Here is a 27,273-nt window from a genome sequence, read left to right as displayed (position 1 = left end):
AAATCAGGAAACAAAATGGTCTCTAAGCCTAGATTATACATTTATATCCACAAGGAGCCCCAAAGAACCTGCCATAAAAACTACTAGAATAAATTACTTCAATAACTTCTCACGACAAAAGATTCACACACAAAACTACAGTCAAGTTTTTGAAAAGAAGTAACGAATGATTGGAAACTGCAGAAGCACTGTAGGAGGAGCCACATAAATAAGAAATATGAACCATGTTCATGAATTAGAAAAATAAATATTAGTAAGACATTTATTATTTCTAATTTTATTGATGAACTCAGGACAATCTATCAATATGCCACAGCAAAGGAACAATTTTGAGAAAAAAATAACAAGTCCGGTCTATCACTTGTTTGGAGATGGCTATAAAAGCAGTTATAACCATGGCATTGCAGCGTTTGGTGGAGGCAGGGTGTACCAAGGAATGGAATATCCAGGGCTGTGTCTACACATGTATAGCCAATTTCCTACAAAGCAGCTCAACAGAAACTGTTCAGCCTTATAAACAAATGGTGCTGGGATATTTGGCCTTCATCTGTGAATCCAAAAATATAAACTTGATCCCTGAACATCACATCATATACCAAGTCTAGTGGTGTCTTTCTGGAGTTGATGCTACCCAAGAGGCTGAAGTGAGACCAGGAACCTGAGACCAACCTGGGGGGAAGCAGATAACCCAGGGGTAGAATACTTGCTTAGCATTTCTGCTGGCTTCAGTCTCCAGTAACACACACACATGCATAAACACACACACACACACACACCCCTATAAAAGTACAGAAGAGCTTGTGCCTTGAAAACAGAGTTTCTCCCAGGTTTCAGTGCAATATTCTCAGACTGTCCGCATGTCAGACAAGAGAAGCAACTGCAGTGGACTCTTGAGACGAAATGCTGCAGGCAACAATTCTAACCACAAAATAACACAAATCACGGTGAACAGCAATAGTAGCTCCCAACACTCTGGAAGTTTTAAATGTTCTTTCTAAATTCTTATGGCAGTGGACTGCAAAGGGAAATCATAAAATATGTATGAAATAATAATAGTAAAATAGTGCATATAAAACTCTACAGAACACAGCTAAAATAGTGTTAGAAGAACATGTGTAGCATGCATGAGGCCCTGGTGTTTGACTTAGCATCATATAAAACTGGGCGTGCTGTGATTAAAGACATGTGCCACCACTTCTTGGCTCATAAGTGGATACTAGATATAAAGCAAAGAACAATCAGACTGCAACCCACAGAACCAGGGAGGCTATATAGCAGGGGGGACCCTAGGATGACTGTGGCTTATAATAAGTTTTGGTTTTACTCAATTATTGGGCAAGCCTCAATGAAACATTTCACTATTAGGATAAGAATTTATACTGTATCAAGCTGATAATAGAAAAATAAATAAGTAAAAATGAAAAAAAAACTGGGTGTGGTAGCACACATCTGTAATCCCAGCACTCAGGAGGTCGGAGCTACCCAGTGAGTTTGAGGTCTGCCTGTTCCATAATTGACTGACTAGCTGAATAACTAACTAAACCAGTAACTCTCTAGGAATGTATCCTGTACGTGTATCCACGTAGTAAGTGGCAGAGCATATGCTCACTCACAACTGGTAAGGGTGGCCTTAGCAGGAACGAGGGTCTTTGCAGGTGTGATTATGGCTCTCCAGTTGAGATCGGCCTGGATCAGCCAAGTGGGCCCCAAGTCCAGGGGCCGGTGTCCCCGTGAGAGACAAAGATGCAGGACAGAAGGTGATGATGAGATGGGGACAGCTGCTAGCCAAGGGACATCAGGGACTGCCGAAAGCCGCCAAGAACCAGAGAGGCCTCTGGGAAGACCCAGCCTGCCAGCCCTTTGACTGGGCACATCTGGAAACTTGGGAGGGCGTGGCCAGGCACAGAAGAACCCAAAGGGCAGAATAAAATGTTCTCATTCTAAGACACCCATTTTGTGATAATTTATTACAGAATCCACAGGAAACTTCTATGCTCTACCATGTCACCCCTCACAGCATCCCTTGTAGTTGGACAGGACTCGAAATCCCAAGAGAATCAATGAAATTCAATATGGCAGAAGCCCATGCTGCTACAGAAAACTATGAACCTGCAGGGAATGCCCTCTGACACGGCACCAACCAGAAACATATGCTAAAGGAAGTGGGAGGGCTTATTAGGGACAACTGAGAAAGGATTGGACAAGCCGAGAAAAACCCATAGGGAGATCATTGCGACCTGGGGTAAGATGCTGCCTGCTCTCGGGCCCACAGGACAGCCTGGGAGGACAAGGGGGCAGAGTCCCGTGGAGGACACAGCTGGCCAGAGGCAAGCTCACACAGAGAGAGCAGAGCAGCTTCCCCTGCCTTCGCTGTCCTCCCTTCTTCCCAGTGAGGACTTTCAAGGCCGGTATTCTGGGAAAGGACATCATAGAGCACAGCGGAGAAGGCAGAAAAGCCGCTCAACATAAGCTCGGGGCGAAGCAGTTTTGTGTGAAGGCAAGGCACAAAACAGTCTGTACAGTGACGCTGTTTCAGTGAGAGAGGAAAGTCACGTGTTCTGTGCACTAATGCCAGGTGAACACACAAGAAGGTGACGTCCGTGGAAGCAGCTGTATTGATTTTCGCTGTTACCATTCTCTACCTTTGGAAGTTTGAACCATTTTCAAAGTAGAAACATTTTATTTACATTCAAAACTACAACCTTTAATTTTTAAAAGTCTATTATTAATGATCTTTACAAGGCCCTGTTTACAATAATAGTTAACAACAACAACAACAAAAAAGTACTAGCTAGCGGCTGGGCCCTCGATCCCGCAAACTCACCTGTCAGGCAATGCTTGTAGCACCGTGGGCATAAGCACTCCCGAGATGGCCTTGTAGAGGATGGAGTCACACACGCCCACGATGTTCACCACCGTGGAGGAGCCTAGCACGGGCAGCATGTGGGGTGGCATTCCTTGCCAAAAGTGCAGAAGGAAACTTTGAACCTGCATTGGCCCGCAGAGAGAGGAGCGATCAGACAGAGCTTGCAACCCCACCCCAGAGCACAGGCTGCGGCACCCAAGGCTGCTTCCGGTGGGGGCTGCCCCAGCTTGGGACGCTGTGGGGACTTCTGCCCACTGCCCGCACTTGCACATGCCCACCATTGGACACCTGTCTGCCCTGCAGCCTGGTGTTGGACTCCCTCACTGTAAGCTGAACTCTGAAAGCCAGTTAAGAAGGGAGGATTGGACACTGGTGGTGTTTTTGTTTGTTGGTTTGGTTTTGGTTTTTTTGTTTTAATAAAAGGTCAGAACACTAGCACCCATTGTTCTTTGAGCCCCCTGGTGGCTCCTGGGTGTTCTGGGAAGGAAGGGGAAAGATATGGTAGTTACAGGTTCAGAGTGCAAGAAACGTTTGCTACCTGCAAAATTCTCCTAAATCAAATATGTGTGCCAAAAACCGGGACAAAGTGCAGGACTTTTCACATCCCCAACTCCCATTTTCTCAAGTGCCTGGTGTCATTTTGGAATAACAGGGGGTGACACACGGGCAGGAAGATAGAAGGGCACCTTTGTCACCAGGACCCTGAGCAGTACTCCCTGGGTGCTCATAGTGGAATCCTTGTTAGCGTGGTGACAGCAGGGACTCCAGGCTTCTTGTGGACAAGCAAATGGCTGAGGGGATGTCCAAGCAGAGAGTCCTTGGGGACCCCACATCCACAACTTTTAGGGTGTGGTTTGAGGAAGAAGGTAAGGGAATGAGACAAGGGAAGGGAAACTGAAAAGGTAACATCGTAGACACATTACACCCCCAATTTGAGAAGCCCGTCTGTCAGGAAGCTGGGAGCATCCAGCCCCGGATTTCTACAGGGCTGACTTGAGTTCTCTCACTCCCCAAGACAGGCATCTCACTCCACATGGAGCGTTTTCCAGGCTGCTGATTCCCATAAACCAGTTCTGACTCAGGGTGGGAGCCATAACCTGGCCTTAGTGCTTTGGAGCTAGAATTTTTATTTTTATTTTTTTTTATTTTTACTAAGTGCCTTCCTGTGCCAGAGGCATTGTAAAGTTCTCCCATATGACTTTGCTGCTGCTGCTAGAGCCCAGGATCTTTACTCCCACTTGCAGAGTTACTGAGTTCGCCGCCCGGAGCCAGGCAGCAATCCAAAGAAGGAGGTAGTGCATGAGTCCTTCCACCGACAGTCTTGGGCTCAGTTTGCTTAGTCCATGGTAGCTGGGGTTCTGGCTTACTCCCTGGGCCCACGTCTTGCTCTGCTACTGCTACTCCACAGCTTTCTGTCTCTGCCTGATGGTCTGCACCACCCTGCAGACCCCTGCCAGGATCAGGTCCCAGATCCCAGCTCACTGCTGGGCATTGACCTCTAGCCAGGCACTAGACCTCACCTCTCCACTGTAAGAAGCCCTGCTTACTCCACTCCTAAGAGCCGGCAGAGTCTGAATCCATCTGCTCTCCTTGGCTTGGCTTGCATTCAGCCCTACCCCCATTTTCTATAAGCTGCCAGCTTCTAGCAAAAAGTGTGGAAAAGATCAGCGACTGTGTAGGATAAAACAAGTCCATTGAGAGACTTTAGCGGACGTCTGTCTGTTAGACGCCTGCTCAAGCCACACAAGGAACCCTTATCAGTCCCCAGTTCTGGGCATCAAGTGTGCTCCCCCCTGTTAAGCTCCTTTCCTTCTCTGTTTATGCCACTGAATGTCCAATGGTCCCCACTTTTCTGAGAAGGAAAAAGAAGGAGAGAGAATGAGGGGGATTTAAGTGTTGAGACCTGGAGGCCAGCTATGAAATGGGACAAAGACAGACAGCTGCCCTGACCTTCCTCTAGACTGGATAGGAAGGCAGGAACGTAAAGAACTGAGGTTTGTGGCTTGTGGCTTGATTGGTTGGGCAGAGGGTCCCAGCAATATTAAACTTGGGGGAAACAGGACAGGGAGTTTAGCCATGTAAAATCAGGTAAATCGAACGTGATGCTCAGGACTGAGCGTGTGGGAGCCAGTAGCCCTTTCAAGGTGGACATAATAATGATTTCTACATATTATTAGGATGAAATAAGATGACTTATGTAAAATGCCCGGCATTGTGTAGCATTGGATAAATGGAAACTTAGTATTCGACAAAAGGAGGAATTCTGGGAAGCGTTCATAGTCCTTGCTAGTGATTTCAGTGAAAGGATCAGGCAAATGGATGAAGTCTCCTATGCTTTCATCCCTTCTGCCAGGGAAGCACCAGATTTTAAAAAATTATTTAATTTACTTTCATTATTTTATATGTGTAAGTGTTTTGCCTGCATGTACATCTGTGTACCACATGCTTGCCTGGTGCCCAAGGATGTGGTGAACCTCCATGTCGGTGCTGGGAATCGAACACCTAAGCAGGATTATTCTTTTAATCTCTTTTTCATGTCCATGTTTAGTTTACAGCAAATACACGGACAACATGTAGAAAGATGTCTAATGACTTGCAGTTGAGTGCTTAATTGGCATGGCACTGGAAAGTGCTTAGTAAAGCAATAGTTACCGAATGTCTATCATCTATTATGTTCTAGTACAAAGTTGGACACTTTACACACACTGTTTAGTATATACCCCAGTTTTGCTATGAGATCATTATAATTGCCAATTTTTTGGGCAACAATAGAAAGTAAGGCTCAGAGGCAGAAAATGCTTTTGGTCAAAGTCACAGGCTAATAAATGATGGCTTGAGAACTCAAACATGGGACTTTGGGACTCCCTGGCTCATTGTGATATACTGTCTGGTGAGGAGTTCCCTCCATGTGAATTTTGCTTGGCAGTGTTCTACATGAACTGCACCCATCTCTCCAACCATCCCCCACCTATCAATCCAAACACCCACTTAGGCACCCAATCAGTATGTACCACGAGTCTGAGAGTATAGCCAGCTAGGATGAGCGGGGAACAAGATGGACAAGATCTCTTCCTGTTATGTCGTAATGCTGGGAAAACAATCCATTTACTGAAGACTTTCCTTAGCTGGAGGAGAAAGCCATGCCACCAGAAGTAAAATACCGCCCTTCATTCTGTTACGACTGGGTGGATCCCTGCTTCTTTCTGTGGTGGCTTCCGTGGTGGCTAGGGGGACTGAACCATGTCTTGCTCAGGCACCTTAAAGGCGGTCAGGAGAGTAGAAAGGACACTAAAGGTGTCAGGTAGCAAAAGGGGTAGTCACAGCTTTGGTCTACACCAGCTGTGTGGCCTTGGACACGTCTCTTGTTCTCTGGATGCCTGGATAGCTAATAATAGCCAGCATCTGTGAGACCACTCAAAGTTTATAACTGTATTTCCTCCTTTGCTAATCCTGTGAATCATTTGGGCAGGGGTGCTGTTTTATTTTCTTGGCTGAGAAACTGATGCTTGCAATGTGGAGACAAGCCTTGAATGCGTTTTTCTCCTAGGGTGCTTTGCCCCCAGGAAGTTCCCAAACCCCTGTGTGTTCCACAGTCTGCTCTCTGGTTTGCAAGCCTTTCCTTCTCCCCTGTAAGTCTGTGTACCACATATCTCTCTAAAGTGAGTAAACAACATACGGCAACATTTGATAACCATGAAGTGTTGGAAATAGGTGAACAGAAGGGAAATGAAATGATGGGAATGAGTTTTGAATTAAATAAAGTTGCATGTGATAGGGAGATTGTCACAGTAACTGTGGGGCTCACACATACTCCCCAAACCCGTTGCATTAAGGAGCCCACTCTTGTCAATCATGCAATGGCGATGTGTCTTAGTCCTAAGATGACAAGGTTAAGAATGGTGCATGACTTCCCTTAGCCCTTTCACCCAGCCCATAGGCTGGACAGCAGGACTCGGAGACTCTCGGCCACAACCTAGAAGAAGCCTGGGTCCCTAAATCATCCCTAGCCACCAATCTCTTAACTAAAGAGCATCCATATTAGACTGTGACAGGACTAAGGGGAAAGCTTCCAGGAAGTTGAGACTTGGGCTTATTTGTTGTAGCAGCCAGGGCCGTCTCAACTATTTGTAACACATTCTTTGCTGATTTCAGCAATATTTTAAACTTAAAAAAAACCCACTGAAATGGCCACTACAGTGATTTGGGAGACTTCAGAGGACATTTTAGAGATGTGGGCACAAAAGTTGAGAGAAGGAAGAAGGGTCTGTCTTTACCAAGGAACTGCCATCTCTTCTGGTGCTGTGTCTACAGAACCAGGCCGCGGGAAAGACACAACAGATATGCTGTTGACTGACCAAACACATACAGAAGGAATCTCTGGGATATTTCCCACCAGTCCACAGAGTTCGTAGTTTATTGAGAGCTCACTTCTCCTCCCTCTGATTTAACGCCCATATCCAACCCCCAGGTGCTACTGCTGCTGCCGCTGATTCTGACCGAGAGATGCCATTTTTAAACATCAAGGTCAGGAGAGAGAAGGTAGGTGGTTTCGTCGCAAGAGGATTTTCGTATCCCTCTAGTCAAACAGATGCCTCAATTCTCTTTTGCTTTTCCCTTTCTGTTCTTTTCTTGATTACAATATTCTAAAGCAGAAATAAAGCAGACTTCTCACATTTAAAGATGGCCCTACTGATGAAATTTGGGGGAAATGGAGACCAGGCCTTGAGGGATGGGGAGAGCAATCACCCCAAAGGCAATAAGGCAGATGATCTCAGGAAAACGTTGAAATCAAAATATTATTTAGCTTCTCAGAATCCATATGTGTAGGTGTGCTGATATGCTGGCAAGACGGCCTTCTTAATGTGTCATTCTCTAGTCAAATTAAGGAAAATCCAATGCCACCTGATGTGCACGTGACCTCTGTACGATAGGAATGAGGGCAGTGCCTGGCTGGTAGCATCACTGTGAAGGGTAAGTGGACCAATGGCTGACAAGGGCTGCTGGACACCCGGCCCTGCACCTGTCGGGAGCTCTTAAAGTAGGAATGGGTGTGAAGTCCAACATTTTAACAGAGCATAATATGGATACTGTTGACCTACCTCATCAAAGTTGGCTCTTATGACAGTGTCCAGTATTCTCTGACAGTGCGTTCTGTACATCATAATAAAGGTCGACACCTGTGGGGTGAGTGAAGGATCAATGACAGAGGAAGACAATATACAGTGTGGTTGCCCTGGCAACATTCTGTTGGATGCATGGACTTCACCTAACAGCCATGCATTGGAAAGGCCTGAAGGGGAACAATAGCCCTTAAGATCTGTGCTCTGTGCCTTGGGTGCTCTGTGCTCACACGGCACCCAGACACCACCCCACAGTACAAAAGCACTGTACTCTGCCTTCACCTTCCACCCTGAGACTCTGGAATCCCAGAAGGTTAGAATAACGTGGTCTTCACACTCATGTGTCCAAAGCACTGCAGGGTACCGAGCACATGGTACAGTAGGGCTGAGGGGACTAAATTCTCCTTGTGGCTAAGACATTGAAAAACTAGAACCCAATGCATCATTTGTGTCAGTGCCTCTGCAAAAATCACCATATACATTTGGGAATTCTTTGAAATCTATGAGGAAGGGAGGGAGGGAGGGAGGGAGGGAGGGAGGGAGAGCAGTCATCCCCAGCAATCACTTCGGATGAGGTTACCTTTTCCTCAGGAAGACTGGCTGGCAGATTCAGGTCTTTGACATTCGGAAAGTCTGGCAACAATGTCCCAAGCTTGGACCGGGGAGAATAGGCCACCGTCTGTTTGGTCACTTCTCTCTTGCCCGTCTCACTCACCCAGGCAGCTCCTTTCTTTGAATACATCACATCATAATACTGGGAGCTTTCCTTCACTGCTATCCCATAGTAATGGTACCTGGGCAACCGAGAAAGAGACAGATAAGAGCACACATGGATCATTATTAGCTGGGGGTTCCTGGTTTGGAGAATATTGTCCAAAACCAAGGATGGCTGGACACATCCAACCTGGGGCTGAAAGCGTTAACTCTCCTATAAGGCCTGACACCCCTGAAATCTACAATTAAGCCTAAGTTCCGTGTTGCTAGTCATCAATCAGGCAGGTAAAAATAACTCAAATTGCCTCCTACAGAAAATGTTAAGTCAAATACTTTGCAAAGCAAAAAAGGATGAGAAATTTTCCATTTATACCTGATCTCTAATGTCTACCAAATACCTTCCCAAGGGTACCTAGCACTTGAGTGGCCCACTCTGTGGGGATCCAGACAGCAGAATGTGTTCATATATCACCAATTAAAATTTACCTGGCCATGATTATCTTCTTCAGTAAAGGCTAGTCTCGGAGACCTCTGATTCTTCAATTTTTATTTTATTATTATTAATTTTGAGACTAGGTTTGACTGTGTAGCCCCGCCTGGCCTGGAACTTGCTATTTGGACCAGGCTGGCCTCGAACTCTCAGACACCCACCTCAGAGACTGCCTCCCACATGCTGGGATTGAAGGTGTGAACCTCCACACCCAGCATAAGCTGTAATTTTAAGAAGATACATTCAGTGCTTCACGTGACTGTGAGTGCCAAAGACCAGGAATTCTTCTTAACTCACAATGGGCATAATCGCAGACATCTTTCAGTTACAACTGAGGAGGGCTGAAGGAAACCGCATTGGTGGTGGTGGAGGTGGTGGGGTTTTTTTGGTTTTTTTTGTTTTTTGTTTTCTTTCTTTTTTTGGTACTTAAGCTAACAATCTACTTAGGCTCTGAACACTTTGCAAAGTACTTTATTCACATTAATTTGAAAATAACTTTCTGAAATGAGGATTGATGAGATCATCCTAAAGATGAGAAAATGGAAAAAAGAAAAAAGGCAAGCAATTTGCTCAAGGGCATAGAGCAATTTCAGGTAAGAACAGGTTGCCGGCCAGTCCGTTTGCTACACAGCCGCTGTGCAGGACTAACAGTAAACAGGATGTGTATCAGAATTACTTTTGGAGTTTAATAAACATGCAGATTCCTAGACCCCTTCCCAGAACCCACTGATTCAGAACATCTGAGAACGGGGCCCATGAGTCAGCTGTGAATTGAACAGTGCAGGCAACTCTGAGGCTCACCAGCTCGAGGTCCACGGCAAGAAGGACTTGACACACATTAGCTTATTTCACAAAACCCCCACAAGGCTAGAAAAAAAACTCACACTTCACATTTTACAACAAGGAAACTAAGGTCTAGAGAATTAAGTGATGCACCCAAGACCAACCAAGTGAGTAGGCAGCAGAGGGGGGATTTGAACTACTAATGGACTTTGCAGCTCTAGGTCAGTGATTCCTAAGCTTTATTCACACTAAGAATCACTCACAGAGCACATGGCAGCATCCTGACCCCCAAGATTCCAATTTAGTGGGGCTGGGGTGGAGTTTCACGGTGAAATGGCAATGCTACAGTACTCATGGGCCTTCACTTCAGACACAATGGACAACACATCAGCTACTTTTCTCTAGCCACGGAAACGTGGCGAAGGGTCCAAGGAAGCATTTTGAGTCTTGGGAAAGGTGTTCACCGGGAGGGAGGGATGGGTGCATGTAACCTTCCCTTTTACAGCCCCCTTCCTGCTGGTACCATTCTGTGAAATTTCTGCCCAGTGGGCAGCTGGCCTCCATCTGCATGCCTCCTGGGATGAAGAACTCAGGCCCTCCGAAGGCAGCCCAGTTCATTTTCAGCCGATGTAGTTATACCAGAAAGTTCTTTGTGTTGAGTTAATATCTACCGTCTGGACCTTCTACTTCCCAACTGTCATATAACTGCCTTTCCCTCTGCGGGCACTCTGTGGGGGAGGGGCTGGTACCAGTGGCTCCACAGGTACCTTCTGGAGGGAAGACAGTTATAGCACACCACTTCAGCTTTCAAATGTTCCTTATAACTGCTTAAAGTCAAGATAGCCATATCTTAATATGACATTATGGAATATTTACATCATTATAAGATAGAACAGCTTACTTCTTGATTAATCCATGCATGTTGCTGAGATCTGTAGGTACAGTAAAGCTACTGTTCTGGTCTGGTCCCCTCTTGGTTTTGCTAGTTTGGTTCTGGAGGGAGTGTCAACACTCCCCACCAGACATGTTTGATCTATCAAAGTGGCTTTGCAGAGGGATTTGGGGAGGCCATGCTGCAGCAGGGGACATCTGCAGCTTGAAGCATCTTGATGCCTTTAGATTGGCTGAGGATGTGAGGAACATGGAAGAATCCTTATGGAAATGATAGAATATGGCTCTGAGTGTGCAAAACTTCAAAAACAGATGCTAACATGTAGGTTAAAGAAAAAGAGAAGGACAGAGAGAAAAAGAGTCTCTCTCAGAGAGGATGGTTCTCCAAGTGCATGCAGGGTGGGAATCATGCATGTTCTATTTCTACTCTTAGGTCTTCCACATTTATCAACTCTATTATTCCTACTCTTCTTAGACATCAGAAATTATGTATAGGAGCCAGTGGTTCTCCAAAGGCCACAGGCTAGACAAAAGTTTCCATACATTTCCACCCATTCAGCATCCATTTAATCAGCCCTCCCACCCCATCTTCAAAATGTCTTGCTGTGTAACTCAGGTGGCTAGCCTTTAAATTCATGTGGCCTCAAACTCCTGCCTCCTGCCTCAGCCTCCAAAGTCCTGGGATGATGGGCAGAGCCACCATGTGTGGCTCAAATCTGGCCCAACCACGATTTTGAATTATCGAGTTCATGATTGCCAGCAAACAATTAAGAATCTGATTTTTGTGTTCTCTCCTTCCTGAAGTTACAACCTTATTTTTTAAACAAAATAACAGAATTTTTCTTTATAAACAAAGGTAGGAAATTTGTTTTTCAATGTAGTGACCCTGGGAAATAAATCATTGAGAAATTATCTTAAGATGTCCTTTATTTATTCAAAATTTTTCTGGACAGTCCTTTGGATTTTTTAAGAGCTTCTGATACACACACACACACACACACACACACACACACACACACACACACACACACGGACATGGACATAGACATGTAGACACAGTCAGACACACAGACACATATGCACAAAGACATAGACAGACAGACATGTGCACAGAGACATACAGAGACACAAACAGGCAGACACATAGACACAGACAGACACACAGACACATATGCACAAAGACACAGACAGACATGTGCACAGAGACATACAGAGACACAAACAGGCAGACACATAGACACAGACAAATACACACACACCCATACTCATTTTCAGACTTTACCAAAAAAAGGGTTTTCCCACGTTTGATGATGTGTTTTCTTCCCCTCCCGTTCCCAAAGCCGGACTCTTCATTGGTTGATAAGAACGTCCGTCCGGTCCCAAGCCAGGGCTGGTGGCACAGGCCTGTGATCACAGTGGTAGGAGGATCAGGAGTTCAAGGCCTTCTTCTGCTCTGTGTCCAGTTTGAAGCCAGCCTGGGCTATCTAAACCCTTGTGTCATCATATAAAGTGACCCAAATGAAAACCCAGGGTGTACAGCTCAGGGGCCAGTGCGAGTTATGGGGCCTCTGCTTCTCAAGGTAACAATGTGGACGTTGTGCTTTATAGCCTCCCCCAAGACAAGACTTTTCAGTCCTCTATGGTGATTTCAGGTTTTTCTTTTTAAAGGTTTTGATGTTTGCCAGCTCATTGTGCTGCCTTGCTCAGGGTGGTCAAAGGTCTAGAATGCTGCATAAGAAGAAGGCACCCTCTAGTGGAGCTGTGGTGCACATTAGCATAATAAAGGTTCTTAGAAGTCTCCCGGTAAAGGGAGCTGTTGAACTGGGACTGGCCAAACTTCTGTGGCCACCTCCCTCTTCCAAGGGACACTGCCTGACCCTTGAAGGCTTCCAAAATAGCTTTAGAGGTAAACCCTGTGTATCTTTGATGGAGCAGGACAGCTGGGCCCCCTTTCTGGTGCACACCTGGGAGACAGGTGTCCTTGTGGTCCTCACTTCCTCTGGTCCTAAGTGTCAGTACCTCCAGAAGACCTCGCCAAACCCACCCCCTTGCTGTTCTCTCCTGTGACCTGAAGTGTTTCCATGTCTGTCTTACACATCAGAGTGCTCCTGGCAAGCCAGGCAGGATGAGACCTAGAATCTCAGTATTGGAGAGGCCCAGGCAAGTCAGGTTTACAGAGGAGGAACCTGTCTCAGACAAGAAAAGTGAAGTAAATGTTGGCAGGCTGGTTGAAAACCCTAAGGTGGGGGAGGAACCTCCTGCCTCTCCCCCATGTTGTTGGAGACGGTTTGTGTCTGTGGCCTACTGTATACCATCAGAGCAGAAGTTACTCAATGTAACAGTCCAAGCAACCTGGAGATGGTCTAAGTCCTGGGACTCCTGGAAAATACGCATACATTGCTTTACGAAGAACGCTCGAGGACAGAGTGGCACAGGTCACATGACTACCAGCAACTGGGCCAAAGGTCCCAGGCCTTCTGATGGCCAGCCTCTCTCTCTGAAGGGCCCCGAGAGAGAGCCCGGCTGTCATGAAGCTCCTCCATGTCCCCCCTTAGGCTCAGATCTCCCCCAAGGCCTGCAGATCAAGCTCCAGGGAGCAGTCTAGGGTCTGGCCTCAAGGCCCAGAGTCGAGTGTTGTGGAGGCGGCGGCGGCGGCTTGGTGCTTACTTTGACTGTCCTCGGGTCCCGAGTCTTCTGGTGGTTAGCTGAGGGAACTGCTGCCTTATGATCTGTAAGACAATGCAAGAGCCAGTTACCCGTTAGGAAACGTGTGGGAGTGGGGCTGGGGGGAAACAGGGAAGGAAACAGGCCCTGTCTGCATAGCAACACAAGAGCCAGTTACCCATAGGAAAAGGGTGGTGGGGGTGTCGTGACTGAAGGAAGCAAACAGGCCCTGGTGCACTGACTAGCTAGGAGTCTTGGACACCCTAGAGAAGACTCCTGCTGTGGGGCGGGGGGGGGAAGGTGGACAGCGTTTTGATGGTTGTGGGGCTCAGATCCTGAGGACACCACTGGGCTGTGGTGCTTTATTCCCTTGTAGTTACAAGAGGAGAACCAAGGCTGGTCTAAAATACACCAATCCCTCTTGCGCCTGCCCTCATACCTGGAACCAAATCCACCATCAGCTCTGAAACTAGGCCCTTTGTAGACCCTTTCCTCCCCACATTCCCCTACGAGAATGCAAGGTCACCCACATTTTACAGGCTTCCATCTCTGAAGACGACATTTGGGCTTCTGAGCAAAATCCCTCTGCTCAGAGGCCTCCTGGGACCAACCTGTGCCCAGTAGCAGGGGCAGGCTCTTGCCATCACCAGACTCTACTTTACGTCTTTGTACTTGATCTCACCTGAGAGCATCTGGGGCACTTCCTCACTGAGTGCTAACTGGGTCTCTTGCTACTTGAGTGTAGGGTGTATGGGAGCAAACACCTCACTTAGGGCTTGGCACACAGGAAAGCTTGGTCTTGCTGTGGATTGAAAAGATAAGGCTTTCGTTCCTGCCCAGAGGGTTTCCTTCACCTCTCTGTAGAGGAGAGGATTGTAACTATGGTGGCCTGGGACAGCTACACTCCTAAAAGGAGTCTGGAGAGGAGGACATCGGCCAGGGTAGGAACACACCAACAGGCCTCCCTGGTGTTTGCTGATGATGATTTTGTAGAGGTGACATAATGGAAAGTTTGTGTGTAGAATTTTGGGAATTAGAGGACCCGAATTACATCTTAACTCAGCCATTTGTGAGGCAGGTGCATTCACATTCAAATGACATGCTTTCCCTATTTTCTAAGATAGAAACGAGGCCAGGTGGTGGTGGTGCACGCCTTTAATCCCAGCACTCGGGAGATAGAGCCAGGTGGATCTCTGTGATTTTGAAGCCAGCCTGGGCTACAGAGCAAGTTCAAGGAAAGGCTCCAAAGCTACACAGAGAAACCCTGTCTCAAAAAACAAACAAACAAACAAACAAACAAAGATAGAAACGAGGGCCTGGAGAGACGGCACAACAGTTCAGGGTTTGTACTGCTCTTGCCGAAGGTTCCCAGCACCCATATCTGGCCTTACAACTACCTGCAACTCCAGCTCCAAGGACTCCAGCACCCCCTTCTGGTCTCTGCAGGCACATGCACTCATGTGCACAGACCCCCACACAGACACACATGCATACACATAATTAAACATAAAAAATCTTTAAATTAAAAGAATTTTTAAATTGAAAAATTATCTGGAAACAATAATAACCTCAACCTTAAAGAATCCTTGTGAAATTGGGAGGAGGGGTGCTAAATAGATGTAGAGTCCAGTGCTTAGTAAGCACTCAATAAGTGTGTTTCAGAATCTCCTGACGGCTCATTTCCTCCTTGGGGGAGTTCCTTTTTACACTTATTCAGACCTCCAGACACTCTGCCCTTCTGGCTAAGTCCTGAGCAGATGCTCATGGTCAGAAAGATGAGGCTGCACTCTTTCCTGCCTGAAGAGATGCTGAGCCTGCTTCCCACCAGTGGGGTGCAACTCACTGTCCTGCCTGAAGAGAGGCTGAGCCTGCTCCCCCGCCAGTGGGGTGCAACCCACTGTCCTGCCTGAAGAGATGCTGAGCCTGCTCCCCGCCGGTGGGGTAACCCACTGTCCTGCCTGAAGAGATGCTGAGCCTGCTCCCTGCCGGTGGGGTAACCCACTGTCCTGCCTGAAGAGATGCTGAGCCTGCTCCCCCGCCGGTGGGTTGCAACCTCAAGGGCTTTCCCTAGAGATAAAATCCTTCATCCCGTAACATTTGTTTTCATGCATACCAGGGCTCTCACTGACTTAACTCATCCGTGCAAAAAGCAGACACTCTGAACCTGTTAGCTGTTGGACTTGACATACTCCATCTTTCTGTGCCTTGGTTTCCTTCTGTGATATCTAAGGACTCAGGGAGTCGTGTAGTCTGCCCGTAACTGGAGGGACAACTGGTGGTGATGTCACCTACACTAGCATCAGTTCGGTGGGACGGAAGGAAGTGAAGAGATAGTGAGAATCAGAACTTAGAGGGTAGCATGAGGATTGCCCACTTTGGCACATTGGGAACTGAGGACCCTGAAGGTGGAGAATAGACAAGCAGCTTTGCCTCATCTCAAGGTGGGGGAGAGAAGAGACAGCTTACATGCTGCTCGGAGAACCCAGTTTGAGAACATCATAAAACCACTTAGGGAGGGAAACGAGACTTTATAAACGTTATTTCGTGGGCTCGTGGGCGTGGCTTACTGGGTAAAGTGCTTACTATGCATATGAGGACCTGAGTGCAGACCCGAAATGCTCATGTAAAATGCTGTGCATGGTGGCACTCAAAGGCCTATAATCCCAGTGTTAGGGACATGAAGATAGACCGACTGGGGGGGGGGGGGGGCGCTGGCTAGCCAGGCAATCTAGCCTAACTGGAGAGCGCTAGATCCCAGTGAAAGACCCTACCTCAAAAGATGAGGTGGAGCACGATGGAAATGTCACTTGATATGGATCTCTGTCTCCCACACTCATGCACATAAACACACATAAGAAACAGTGGTAACTAAAATGATCCCATCATTCTCTGAACTACATAAGGGGCCACTTCGGCAGCCAGTCATTTGTGTGCCCTGGGATGTCATGTCCTGTGTAAAATGCTGTGTCGGAGCCTGGGTCACTGGTACTGCTCCTGAAACCCCTTGTCCTGCTGCGCAGTCTAAGCCTATGTGAAGGTTTAATGGCTAACGGCCTCACATTTGTGTCAGCCTGTGGTCGGGCCCTCCAGTGGCTCATCATGTGACCAGCTACGGAGTAAGGATCCAAAGCAGATATTAACAATGGTTAAGTATGAACACTAGTGGTAGGCCAGGACGGACAGAGGAATGAAACATTAATATTGAGTCAAGAGTTTATGCTGGTCATGATTTGGATTCTGAGTTTCCTAATCACCCAAGCAAACAAGATAACAATAGTGATACGGAAGTCCCACCATCCACCAGGATACACTAATTTCTCAGGAAGAGCAGGGCCTCTCTTGTGTTCAGCCCCAGGAAATTTCTCCTGTGCAATTGGGTACAGCAGTGATGCTCTGTTGAGTCCTCTAACATTAGCAGAGACCATGAAAAAGAGAACACTTGGTGCAGTCAAGACTGTAGTGAAATGCCAGCAAGATGGTTCCGTGAGTAAATAAACACACTTGCCGTCAGCCTGATGACCTTCAGCTCCCATCCCCAGACCCACGCAGTGGAAGGAGCAAGTTGCCCTCTGGCCTCCACATGTATGCTAAGGCATGTATATATGTGTATACATGTATATATGAGCATGTATATGCTCATGTGCATACACACTAAACAAGCGTAATAATTTTTTTTAAATCTATAGTACAACTAGCATCTTCAGATTGCCAGGGATCCTATTAGTACAAATGTTCCTCCAAAGCAGGTTTTTTTTTCTTGTTCCTCTGAAGTAGTTTTACAATATATGTCAGGAGTCACAAAATACTCAAACTTTCTGATCTATTAATTCTAAGAAAGCCTCCTAAAGTAATGTGTGGGTCTTTTAATAAGAGAAAAATTAGAAACGTCATGAATGTCCCATGGCAGGGAGCTGGCTAAGTATATGCTATATATACATTCAATAGTATTCGTGTAGCCATAAAGAATGGTCCCCAAACCTCTTACTACATCATGATATCAAAGCTGCTGTGATGTGGTACCAGGCAAACTCACACGTTAAATTCTAGCTATAATTTTTGCTTGTAAAGACGCAAGAATGAGCACATTATGTGGAGAACTAAACTGAATTCTCCGGGTGCTTGGGTTGTGGTTAGGACAAAAACAGCTTCTGTGATTCCTGCTGTCCTACACTGTTTATACAGAAAGAAAAGAATTTTCTTATTAGAAGTAGTCCTGATTGACAAAGTTGAGGATAATCCACAAGATGCATTCCAAATCGACCAGAATGTCACAGCATAGGGGTTTCTCTCTCTTTAAAATGTAAACCATTGTCTGCTCCCTGTAAATCATCTCCAATAATAAAGGAAGTCAGCGCTGTTTTGTTTGGTTGCTAAGCCTCATTATCACTTGATTGAGGAGACTGGCTGGGTTCTGAAGCCCTGTTCTGTTTATGCCCATGGTATCCCACACAACATCCACAGAGCAAACAGGCAAACCTTTGGCTGGGGAAACAGGACTGCAGGCTCGTCTACAGACAAGCCACAGGCCACCGGGACGTGGGGACAGGCTTCCCAGTCATTTGTTCTCCCTCCGAGAGTCAATACGAGTTACAACCCAAGTCCTTGTCATTCTTTGTCTGGTCATGACACAAGCTTGGGAATTCACTGACCAATTTGACCTAAGATTCCCTCCTTTGCCAGTCGCTTGACCTTCTCCCCTGGAATAACTTGTGCATCGGGATGGCGCCTTCATCATCTTTGTGACCCCTTGTCACCTGTGCATTTTCCCAAGACAGTATGGAGTCCTCACTGTCCCCCAACCCTGTCTCAGTGATTCTCCCCTGTGAACCGGCTGCATCTCAACGCCCCTTCCGTCTCTGCTCCAGCCATGTCATCTCTCACCTGAACCACAGACACATCCTCCCAGCAGGATGCCCTGCCTCCAGGCCAGCCTCCTCAACAGGAGCCATCTAAAAGGCAAATGTGATCCATTCTATCACTGGAAATGCTAGGTACCTTCTTCACCGTGTCCATTCCTTCCAACCCTCATGCCCCTCCCCCAGGTTTCAAATTGATATCCTCCCCTTCTTTGTCGTTACAGACAGACAGACAGATAGAAACACATGCACAAATATATCAATATAACCTGCTGAATTCGCCTTTGGTTTTCGTATGTATATGGTTTGTATTGGACGACCAATTGGGGGGCTCATGCCCGGGAAAGGTTAACCCTTCCTCTCTCAGTGGTCATTAGCCTGCAGTGCTTGCAGGGGTGGGACCCCGTGACTCTCCCCCTCCTGATGGTCATTGCTCAGGTGCTGTTTATGCAGTCGTTTTAGGAGAGGTGGCCTCACAGAAGGCTTCCTGCCATTCTGGCTCTTATAATCTTTCCACCCCACACATTTTATCTTATAGTTACTTCTCTCCTTTCTGTGACCAAAATACATGACAAGAAACAGTGTAAGTAGGGTAGGGTTTATTTGGTTTCTAGTTTGAGGGGATACGGTACATCATGGCGAGAAAAGTATGGCGGAAGCTGGAAGCTAGTCTATGGCTCCGGTGCTCAGGAAGAGAGTGAACCGGAAGTGGGGTCAGATAATAAAATCTCAAGAGTTTCCCTTAGAGACCCACTTCCTCCAGTGAGGCTCCATCTCCCGAAGGATCCACAGCCCTCTCCAAACAGAGCTAAACGTAAGGCCCAAATGTTCAAACACAACATCTCCCCTCCTTTAGGCCGCTCCAGTCACAATGAAAAAGTGATGGCTACACCTTCTCACAAAGTGCTGGGTGCCCTACCTGCTCCCTGCTGACCTGAGTGGCACACCGGACTAAACATCAGGCCGTGGTGGCGCGGGTCCTCAGGAGATTGGGTCCCGTGTTAGTCACTCTGCACACACGGTCTCCACAGGCAGCACAATGCCCGCACTGGGCTGTTCCCCCATACAGACGAACAAACTGAAACTCGGGGGGCTGAGCCATCCTCACCAGCTCACAAGACGCAGACCTCAGACCTGGGCACTCTGGATTCAACACTAGCACAACAATCCTCCTTCTTCACGACCGCAAACATCCCCGGCTCTCACGTCTTCCTTTGACACCAACTTTCGCCTCTTTCTGTTGCTTCCTCTCATTCCCCTGGTTGTGTCTGAGGAATGAATGATTTCTTGTCCCCACCCCCTCTCCAGTAAAGACTTCTCCTCTGCTCGCCTCACTCTGACCCTCTTGGAAAAGCTCTTGTGGCCTCTGCTGTGAATGAGATCCATCTGTCCCCGCCCTAAGAGGTTACAGAAAGTGGGAAAAAGCCAAGGGCATGGTGATGCCAGTGGACTGCCTAACAACTCAGAATCCATTCACATGCAGAAAAGTGGAAATCTGATGATTAAATGCTTCTGTGTAATAAAAATACAGAAGTCATTAACAGAATCAACAGAAGTCATTCTGGTGGAGAAGTAGCTTAGTCTCTCTCTCTCTCTCTCTCTCTCTCTCTCTCTCTCTCTCTCTCTCTCTCTCTTTCATACACACACACACAGACACACACACGCATGCACATGCACACACCCTTGCTCGTCCAGTGGAGCCCTCTGACATTCCTCCAGAGCTACTGACTCAGCAGAAGCTCGTTCACAAGAAACTCCAATTCCACTTCTAAATTTCCTCATGTGAACCCCAGCTCCATCTACTTTAGATTGTTCAGAGTGGCATTCTCCAGGGCGTCTCAGGTTGCTTCCACCGTGCACTCTGCCTGTGGCCTTCTTGAGCGTCACACTACTGTGTCTTCCCTCCTCAGAACAGGTACCACTCCTCTGTGAGTTCTTCCCAGTTCTCTGATGGGGGCAGAGTCTTCTCTCTCCAAGCCCCAAGTGCATCTGTCTCCACCTTCCTTCCATTTTAACTAATCAAGATTCTGTCCACATCTGCCCATCTCCATCTGCCTAGGACCACACCTGCAAATCTCCCTCACTGCCCTGCTTCCAGCCATGCTCCACCATGACCACTTTCCTATGGTGCCTCTGGACAAAGTCCAGTCCTACCAGGTTCCTCCAGATGGGTCCTACCAGGTTCCTCCCAGCTCACCTCTGCTGACCCCGCACTCTGGCCATGGGGAGCTGATTCCAAGTTTCACAGACTCACTGCTCTCTCACTCTGGATTTTTCCATAGTTGCTTTCATGGTCCAGAACTTCCTCCATGCCTTTTGTCTTGCTTGGTATTCATGTACCCTTCAAATCTCAGCTTTGACCTTATTTTCTCTCAGAAATCCTCCTAAGCCACTTAATTGGTGACTACAATTACATGATTCCTTTTAAACTGGCCAGTTAAAATGTGTTTATGTCGTGTAATATGGTGGTGGTGGTGGTGGGGGGGGGTTTGAATAAGAATGACCCCCATAGGCTCATATATTTGAATGCTTACTCTCCAGGTAGAGGCACTCTTTGAAAGGATTAGAAGGATAAGAAGGTGTGGCCTTGTTGGAGGAAGTGTGTCACTGGTGTAGGGGCCAGGGCAGCAGCAGGGAGACCAGCCAGCAGGCTGCTGCAGCTGACCATCGGCGATGATGAGATCCAGAAACTGGAAGCAGAAATGAATGATTCTTCTTTCATCAGCCATTAAAAATGTTCCTAGTGTGTTAAGAGGGGACTGTGATATCTTTGTGATAATGGTGTCTTATGTTCACTGTTGATACTTTATTGTTTTTGACTCATAATAGTTTCTCAAATGTAAAGCTGCTTAATTAACAACGAAAATAAGCCAATGTGCATAAGGTAAACTCAAAATACTATCTGTGTGTATGTGTGTGTGTGTGTGTGTGTGTGTGTGTGTGTGGTGTATATGGATAAGTGTGTGTGTGATGTGTGCATACACATATGTGACTTGTGTGTATGTGTGTATGTGTGGTGTATATGGATAAGTGTGTGTGTGATGTGTGCATACACATGTGTGACTTGCGTGTATGTGTGTATGTGTGGTGTATGTGGATATGTGTGTGTCATGTGTGCCTACACGTATGGGACTTGTGTGTATGTGTGTGTGATCACATGTGTGGCATGGACACATGTATGTGGATGTGTATGAAGACAAAAGGAGAATGTCTAATGTCCTGCTCGATCTCTCCTTGTTTCTATGAGGCAGGGTCTCTCTCTGATTCTAGAGCTGGGCTGGTGGCCCAGTGTCCTGTCACTGTCACCCTCGTCCCCTGCCCTGGGGTTAGAGACCTGTGTCCAGCCGTGCCAGGGGTTTATAGGAGTGCTGGGGGATCTGAAGTAAGGTCCTCGTGTTTGCACAGCAAGTGCTCTGCCCACTGATCCTCTTCCCCAGTCCCTCCGGATGCTGTCTCGGAGGTGTAGCAGGGCATTTACACATTTCTAAAGTGGGTTAAAATCAAAGACTGGGAAGAGTATTCTGCTCCTTCATGAGCATCAAGTCTCATCTGTAGAAGGGATGCCATTTACCCCATGGACTGGAGCTTAGCTGAGCAAAGGGCAGAGTGGGGACCAGGTGTCACAGTGGGCACCTGGACTTGTCTCCTCGGACTTCATCAGACGGAAGTAGGGCAAGGATGTGGGACAAGAGATACCGCACAGGGACCAGCCTCCGCGGGTCCGGGACTGGAGGGAACGCTCCACTCTGGGTCCTCTCCCTCTAGCACTGTCCACTGCCGACCAAATCAGCCCTCCTGCGTCCATCCTTTTCTGGGTTGCCAGAGGATGCCCATTCAATCTAGTGGTCAAGCTTATGTAGGGCACACGTCGCTTTCCCAAGCAATACATGAGTGTGATGAGAGTATTTGGTGTTTAGTAGCTTAATCTTCTCCTCCTCAAGCTCCTTAAGTGAGCAAACAAACAACAACAAAGAAAGTCTTTTCCAGGAAGTAAGAGGGGCGAGTTTCTTCAGAGTGGGGTGTGGGGGATGAGAGGAGGCAGGCTGTAATGCATCCCATCTTGCCTGGCCCGGTGCAGTTCAAGACTTTTCCCACTCTGAGCAAAGAAAGGCAGTTGCAGATGGTACCTCCTCCCTGCAGCCTCAACAAAATCCTGTGGGAAGGAGGTCTGGCTTTCTCTTTCTCTTTCTTTCCTTTCCTTTCTTTCTTTCTTCTTTCTTTCTTTCTTCTTTCTTCTTTCTTTCTTTCTTTCTTTCTTTCTTTCTTTCTTTCTTTCTTTCTTTCTTTCTTCTTTCTTTAAGTGTTTCTTATGGGCTGCAAATTACAAATGAGTCTCTCTCCTTTTACCAAATCATCAACTGGTCCCTGAATCTGAAAGCGCAGCACAATTTTGTTGGGAGGATCCAAGAGTGCAGGGTCGGTTCAGCCCCACGAGGGCTGTTCAGCTTTAATTTCTGGAGCAAGACTCAGCAAACAGTAAACCACTTTTGTGGAGCTGTGAAGGCTGAGCTTCGCCGTTTGATAAATGAGCAGACGGGCAGGCAGCCCCCTTTCTTCATTTGTGTGGATTCAATGAAGCCTGCCTAAAGAACACCACATGCTGTTCTAGCTACTGATCTAACATTCCGCAACATCCCAGTCTTCCAAACTCCCTTTAATTACTCGTGAATCCCACCCTACTCTCTTTCAGCTAGGGCACACAGAGCTGGGGGCTTGGGGGACAGGGACAGGGGTGGGAGGCGGGGCCTTTCAGGAGAACTATGCTCTCTGGAGCTGCTGAAATGATTTTAGGTGATAAGTGAGTGGCTCATGTCCGTGGTCCAGCCTTGAGGAGACCCGGCATGCGGGGCACCATGCATAATTTTGTGGGTGGAATTTTTACAAAACAGAAGTTGTAGGTATGCACTCCTGAAATGACATGGCCATGCAGTGGCCCTGTGGTAAGGTGGGGAAAGAGAAGAGGACATGGAGGAACAGATACCCACGAGCATCACTGAGCACCGCACACTACTGGAGGCATCTTCCTCTTGGTATTGAAAGTGACCCTAAAACATCTCCCAACTGAGACCTGGGATCCAGCTAGTGGTCTAACTGCTTGGGCTCACAGCCTCTTGCCAGTGGAAGAGACATGAACAGGATCCCACTGACCGTCTTTGACCTTTACTCTCGCTAACTCTTGGCACCAGGGAGCCAGCAAGGTGCCCATTGTTTGTTCACAAATCCTCAGATATGTCCTCTTGTGCAGTGCCTCAAGAGACACCTCCAGAGCCATGCAGCCAGGGCCTCAGTTCCTCTCCTCTACAGACAGGCTTCACCTCCGGCCCTCATCATATGCCCTCCATCGCCTTGGTCTCCAAACTTAGCCACCAGGCTTTTTACTGTTTCCGCAGATCCAGCCCACCCTCAGTGGGCAAAAATTTACCACCAGCAAATGATCTAAAAGAAATTCCAGGGTGACAGAGCAAGTATGGATCCTCCCGCACACGAGAGGAGACAGGATCCTGGGTAAGTAATGAGTCAAGGATGCTGAAAGCTGTTCTGAAGGAGAACTGTGGGTCCCAGTTCAGGGGTCATCTGGGTGTGGGAAAAGAAAGGCTGGTCAAACAGAGGTTGAAATTTAATACCACAACACACTGTGTTTTATAAGTCTCCATTGTGGCAATTTTTAAACAAGAGCAAGAGCTGATTCAGGACAGAAGTTGGTTAAGGATCTGATCCCCACCAATTCAAATCTGGAAGTAAAGAGGGGTAGTCACCCTTTTTTCTGACAATAAGCTCAGCCCCCCTTTCTGAGGAGGAAAAATTGAAGCCTAGTGGTGGGTGTGGATAAAGACTTTGAAACATCCGACCTCTGTGCATCCTTCTCCAAGTGTTTGTGAGAGCAATTTTGCATGGGGGCATAGGGACCCAGTCTACACACACACACACATACACACACACACACACACACACACACACACATACATATAAAGTATTACATACACGTATTTCCTGGATGTCACCCATTTACACATGAGATTTGAAGTTCGACTTCTGTAGAAACTTCTCTACAAGAAATTCATATGGACTGCAGGGAGACAGAAATAGACTTTTGAATCACGTATGTGAATGGATGAGGGGGCCTGTGAGGACCCCGGGGGCAGGGAAGGGACAGTGAACCATGAGGCAGGTAACGTGGATGAACATTCTAGAGGTCCAAACATCCAAATGTGGACCAAGGATTGTCCTTAGGTTGACTGGATGGTATGTCACGTGCGCGTGAGAAGATGACAGCTTCGGCAGACGGATTTAGTCAGAGTGGGGTGAGTTACATAAGACGCGGGTAAAGTCAAAATATGGAATAATTGTACAGACGATAATAAGAAAAGTGCGGGTGGTGATGGCAGTGAGCGCGATGTGGGACATTTTTAGAACAATAGTTTTCAAAGTCGCTCAGCAGGAAGAGCATCTAAAACGGTTGGAACACTCATGTATTAGGGGTGATATATTAAAAAACATGAAGTATTGGAGCCATGAAGTGCTGCTATAATAAAATGAAATAATAATTGTCACTAACAGGCACTGAGTGCTTCTAGTTGCTGGCTTCTGAGCTGAGTGGTATTTATAGTCATCCCCTCCACAGTCCCCATGGTTGTTTTCATGATTCCATTTTACAGACAAGGAAACTGAACCCAGAGCTATTTAACTGTCTGGGCTCTTGCGGCCAGTTAATGCTGGAGTTGAACTTCAGACCCAACTAACATGGAAATTTTTGCATGGTACTACACTAAGAAAACCAAATTAACAAGGTATATATGTTGACGCAAAATCACGTGGACATTTGATACCATAGTCTAAAGGCTAAGGAAAACATGCTAGCATTTAAAGACCCTCTATTTGTATAAATAATTTTTCCTTTGAGTGATGGCAAGATATCATTATGAAGACCCCTTGGTATGTCTTCAGGACATTTTCATCTCCTGTATCCGTGGACACATGAGTGACCCCTCCTCCCAGGTCAGGGCAGGAAGGAGATGGGCAGAATGGATGGACTCTCAAGTAGAAAGGTCTTAGTTCTATCTGTGTTTTACATATATGTAGCTGTTAACCACAGATCCCCAAACTCACTTGGCTGTCCCCACCACTGAGCAAGGCTGGCCAGCAAGAAGGGAGGAGCCCCCCCCATAGTCCAACCTAGCAGTGACTTCTAGTACCCGCTGGAAAAGGTGAGGCACAAATAAACTAAATCCATACAATACAGCCCTCTAAAGCCCGACTTCCCTTTTCCTGGTTTCTACACATCTTACTGATATCAATCCACCACCCATCTCAGGTAGCTTGGGCGGGGCAACCCTGCCACCAAGTGCATCCACATGGGAAAATGCCTCCCTCCCTCTGAGTTTAAATTTCCCCATCTGGAAAATGACAGACTCATACCAACAGATCTCTAATCTCCCTCACAGATTACACTCAGTGAGTGAAGAAATTGTTAGCAGTAATGGACCACATTCTCTTCTAGTTTTGTGCTTACAGCCAAGTGCCATAGAGGAACTGGAGTCACCAGCAAGCCTTCCTGGAAGAGAAGTCTGTGATGCTAAGTGGCCTCTTTGTGCACTCAAACTACATTGTCAAAACCACCTACTGCCTTCCCACATTTCTACCTTCTTTCCAAGAACCCCCGAAGTTTGTTGTCCATAAGTTGTGTCAGCCTCATAGTCTTGAGTGGTCATGTGACCCACCTGAGAGTTGACAGGTGGCCCCGTTGTGGTGACTCAGCTTCCTGTGTTCTGACTTGAAGGTACCGCAAAAGTGACATGCATTTGGGAGAAGCCAGGCTTTGCATTTGCATTTTGAACTGTGATCTTTTCCAGGTCAGAGACAACGTGGGACGATGATCTCTTGTGATGCTGAACAGTGGCAGGGAGTGTCAGCTACAGTTGGCCATGTGACCATGAAGCAAATAACTAGACTTCGACGGCGTGCGATGCTGCCAGCACTAGGGTTTGAGGCCTTCAATAGATCACATGAGATATTCAACAACTTCTTAGAAAGGATGCTTTGCTGCGGTGATTTTGCCTGACTGTAGGGTACATTAGTGCCCTAAGCATGTTTAGGGTAGGCGAGGCTTAGCTGTGCTGTTCAACAGGTTCAGGGTCCTGAGCACATCTTTAACTGACGATATTTTCAGCTTCCAATAGATGTATCGCCACATAGCCCCACTGCAGGTCAAAGGGCATTGTCATACCCTACAGTTCTCCGGGCCCTGGTTCCAGGTCATAACTGAGACACAAGTATCTGGGGTAGCCTTATAGAGAGAAAAGCCACTAGCTCCTGCTCCTCTCTCTTTCTAGCCAATAACTTCAGGTAAAAGTAAAACTTGTTTTTAATCCACCTGCCAGAAAACACTTTGTTCAGCAATACATTAAATTATATATCTGCCTATGTAGGTTCATACATCAGGGAAACCAGTGCTGGCAAAGCAATGATACCGAGCAGGCAGGAGGAAGGAGGGTTGTTACAAGGTGCTCACAGGTGAGGTGTCATGATGTCATTTAAAGGTGGCTTGATTAGTTGCAAATGTAGAGTGTAGATTGCAGGCAAGCACTAAAATCGACTTTTAAAAAAATCGTAACTGATATGCCAAATAAGGAGCTAAGGTAGAGCCATATAAAATGTCCAATTAAAATAAAAAGGATAAACTGTCTGCTGCACAAGCTTGAGGAACTGAGTTCAAATCCCCAATATGGCTAAGTACAATTGTAGCCCCTGAAGGTTGCTGGGCAGCCAGTCCAGACAAACAGTGCGCTCCAGGCTGTGTGAGACAAAAGATGTCCCAAAAGATGAAGTAGAGAGCAGCAGAGGAAAACATGGCTCCGCACACATCACATGTCCATGTGTACACACCCAAAC

The 27,273-nt window shown here is 47.0% G+C and overlaps 1 protein-coding gene across 3 annotated transcripts in view; it reads right to left on the bottom strand.

The window, feature by feature from the left end:
* Positions 1-27,273, bottom strand: part of Rfx4 (regulatory factor X4) — a 158,151-nt gene that overhangs the window by 63,537 nt on the left and 67,341 nt on the right. For all 3 annotated transcript variants that reach the window (XM_052752924.1, XM_052752922.1, XM_052752925.1), the window contains 4 exons: positions 13,532-13,593; positions 8,567-8,780; positions 7,966-8,043; positions 2,825-2,988 (listed from right to left, as the gene is read on the bottom strand). In XM_052752924.1, the coding sequence (XP_052608884.1) occupies positions 2,825-2,988; positions 7,966-8,043; positions 8,567-8,780; positions 13,532-13,593 (518 nt within the window). The remainder of the gene's footprint in view (positions 1-2,824; positions 2,989-7,965; positions 8,044-8,566; positions 8,781-13,531; positions 13,594-27,273) is intronic.

Source organism: Peromyscus californicus, unplaced genomic scaffold (genome assembly GCF_007827085.1).
Source record: "Peromyscus californicus insignis strain IS unplaced genomic scaffold, ASM782708v3 Scaffold_24__1_contigs__length_46423439, whole genome shotgun sequence".
Taxonomy (NCBI): Eukaryota; Metazoa; Chordata; class Mammalia; order Rodentia; family Cricetidae; genus Peromyscus; species Peromyscus californicus.
Note: the sequence above shows the minus strand (reverse complement) of the source record. Positions and strands in the feature narration are given on the sequence as shown.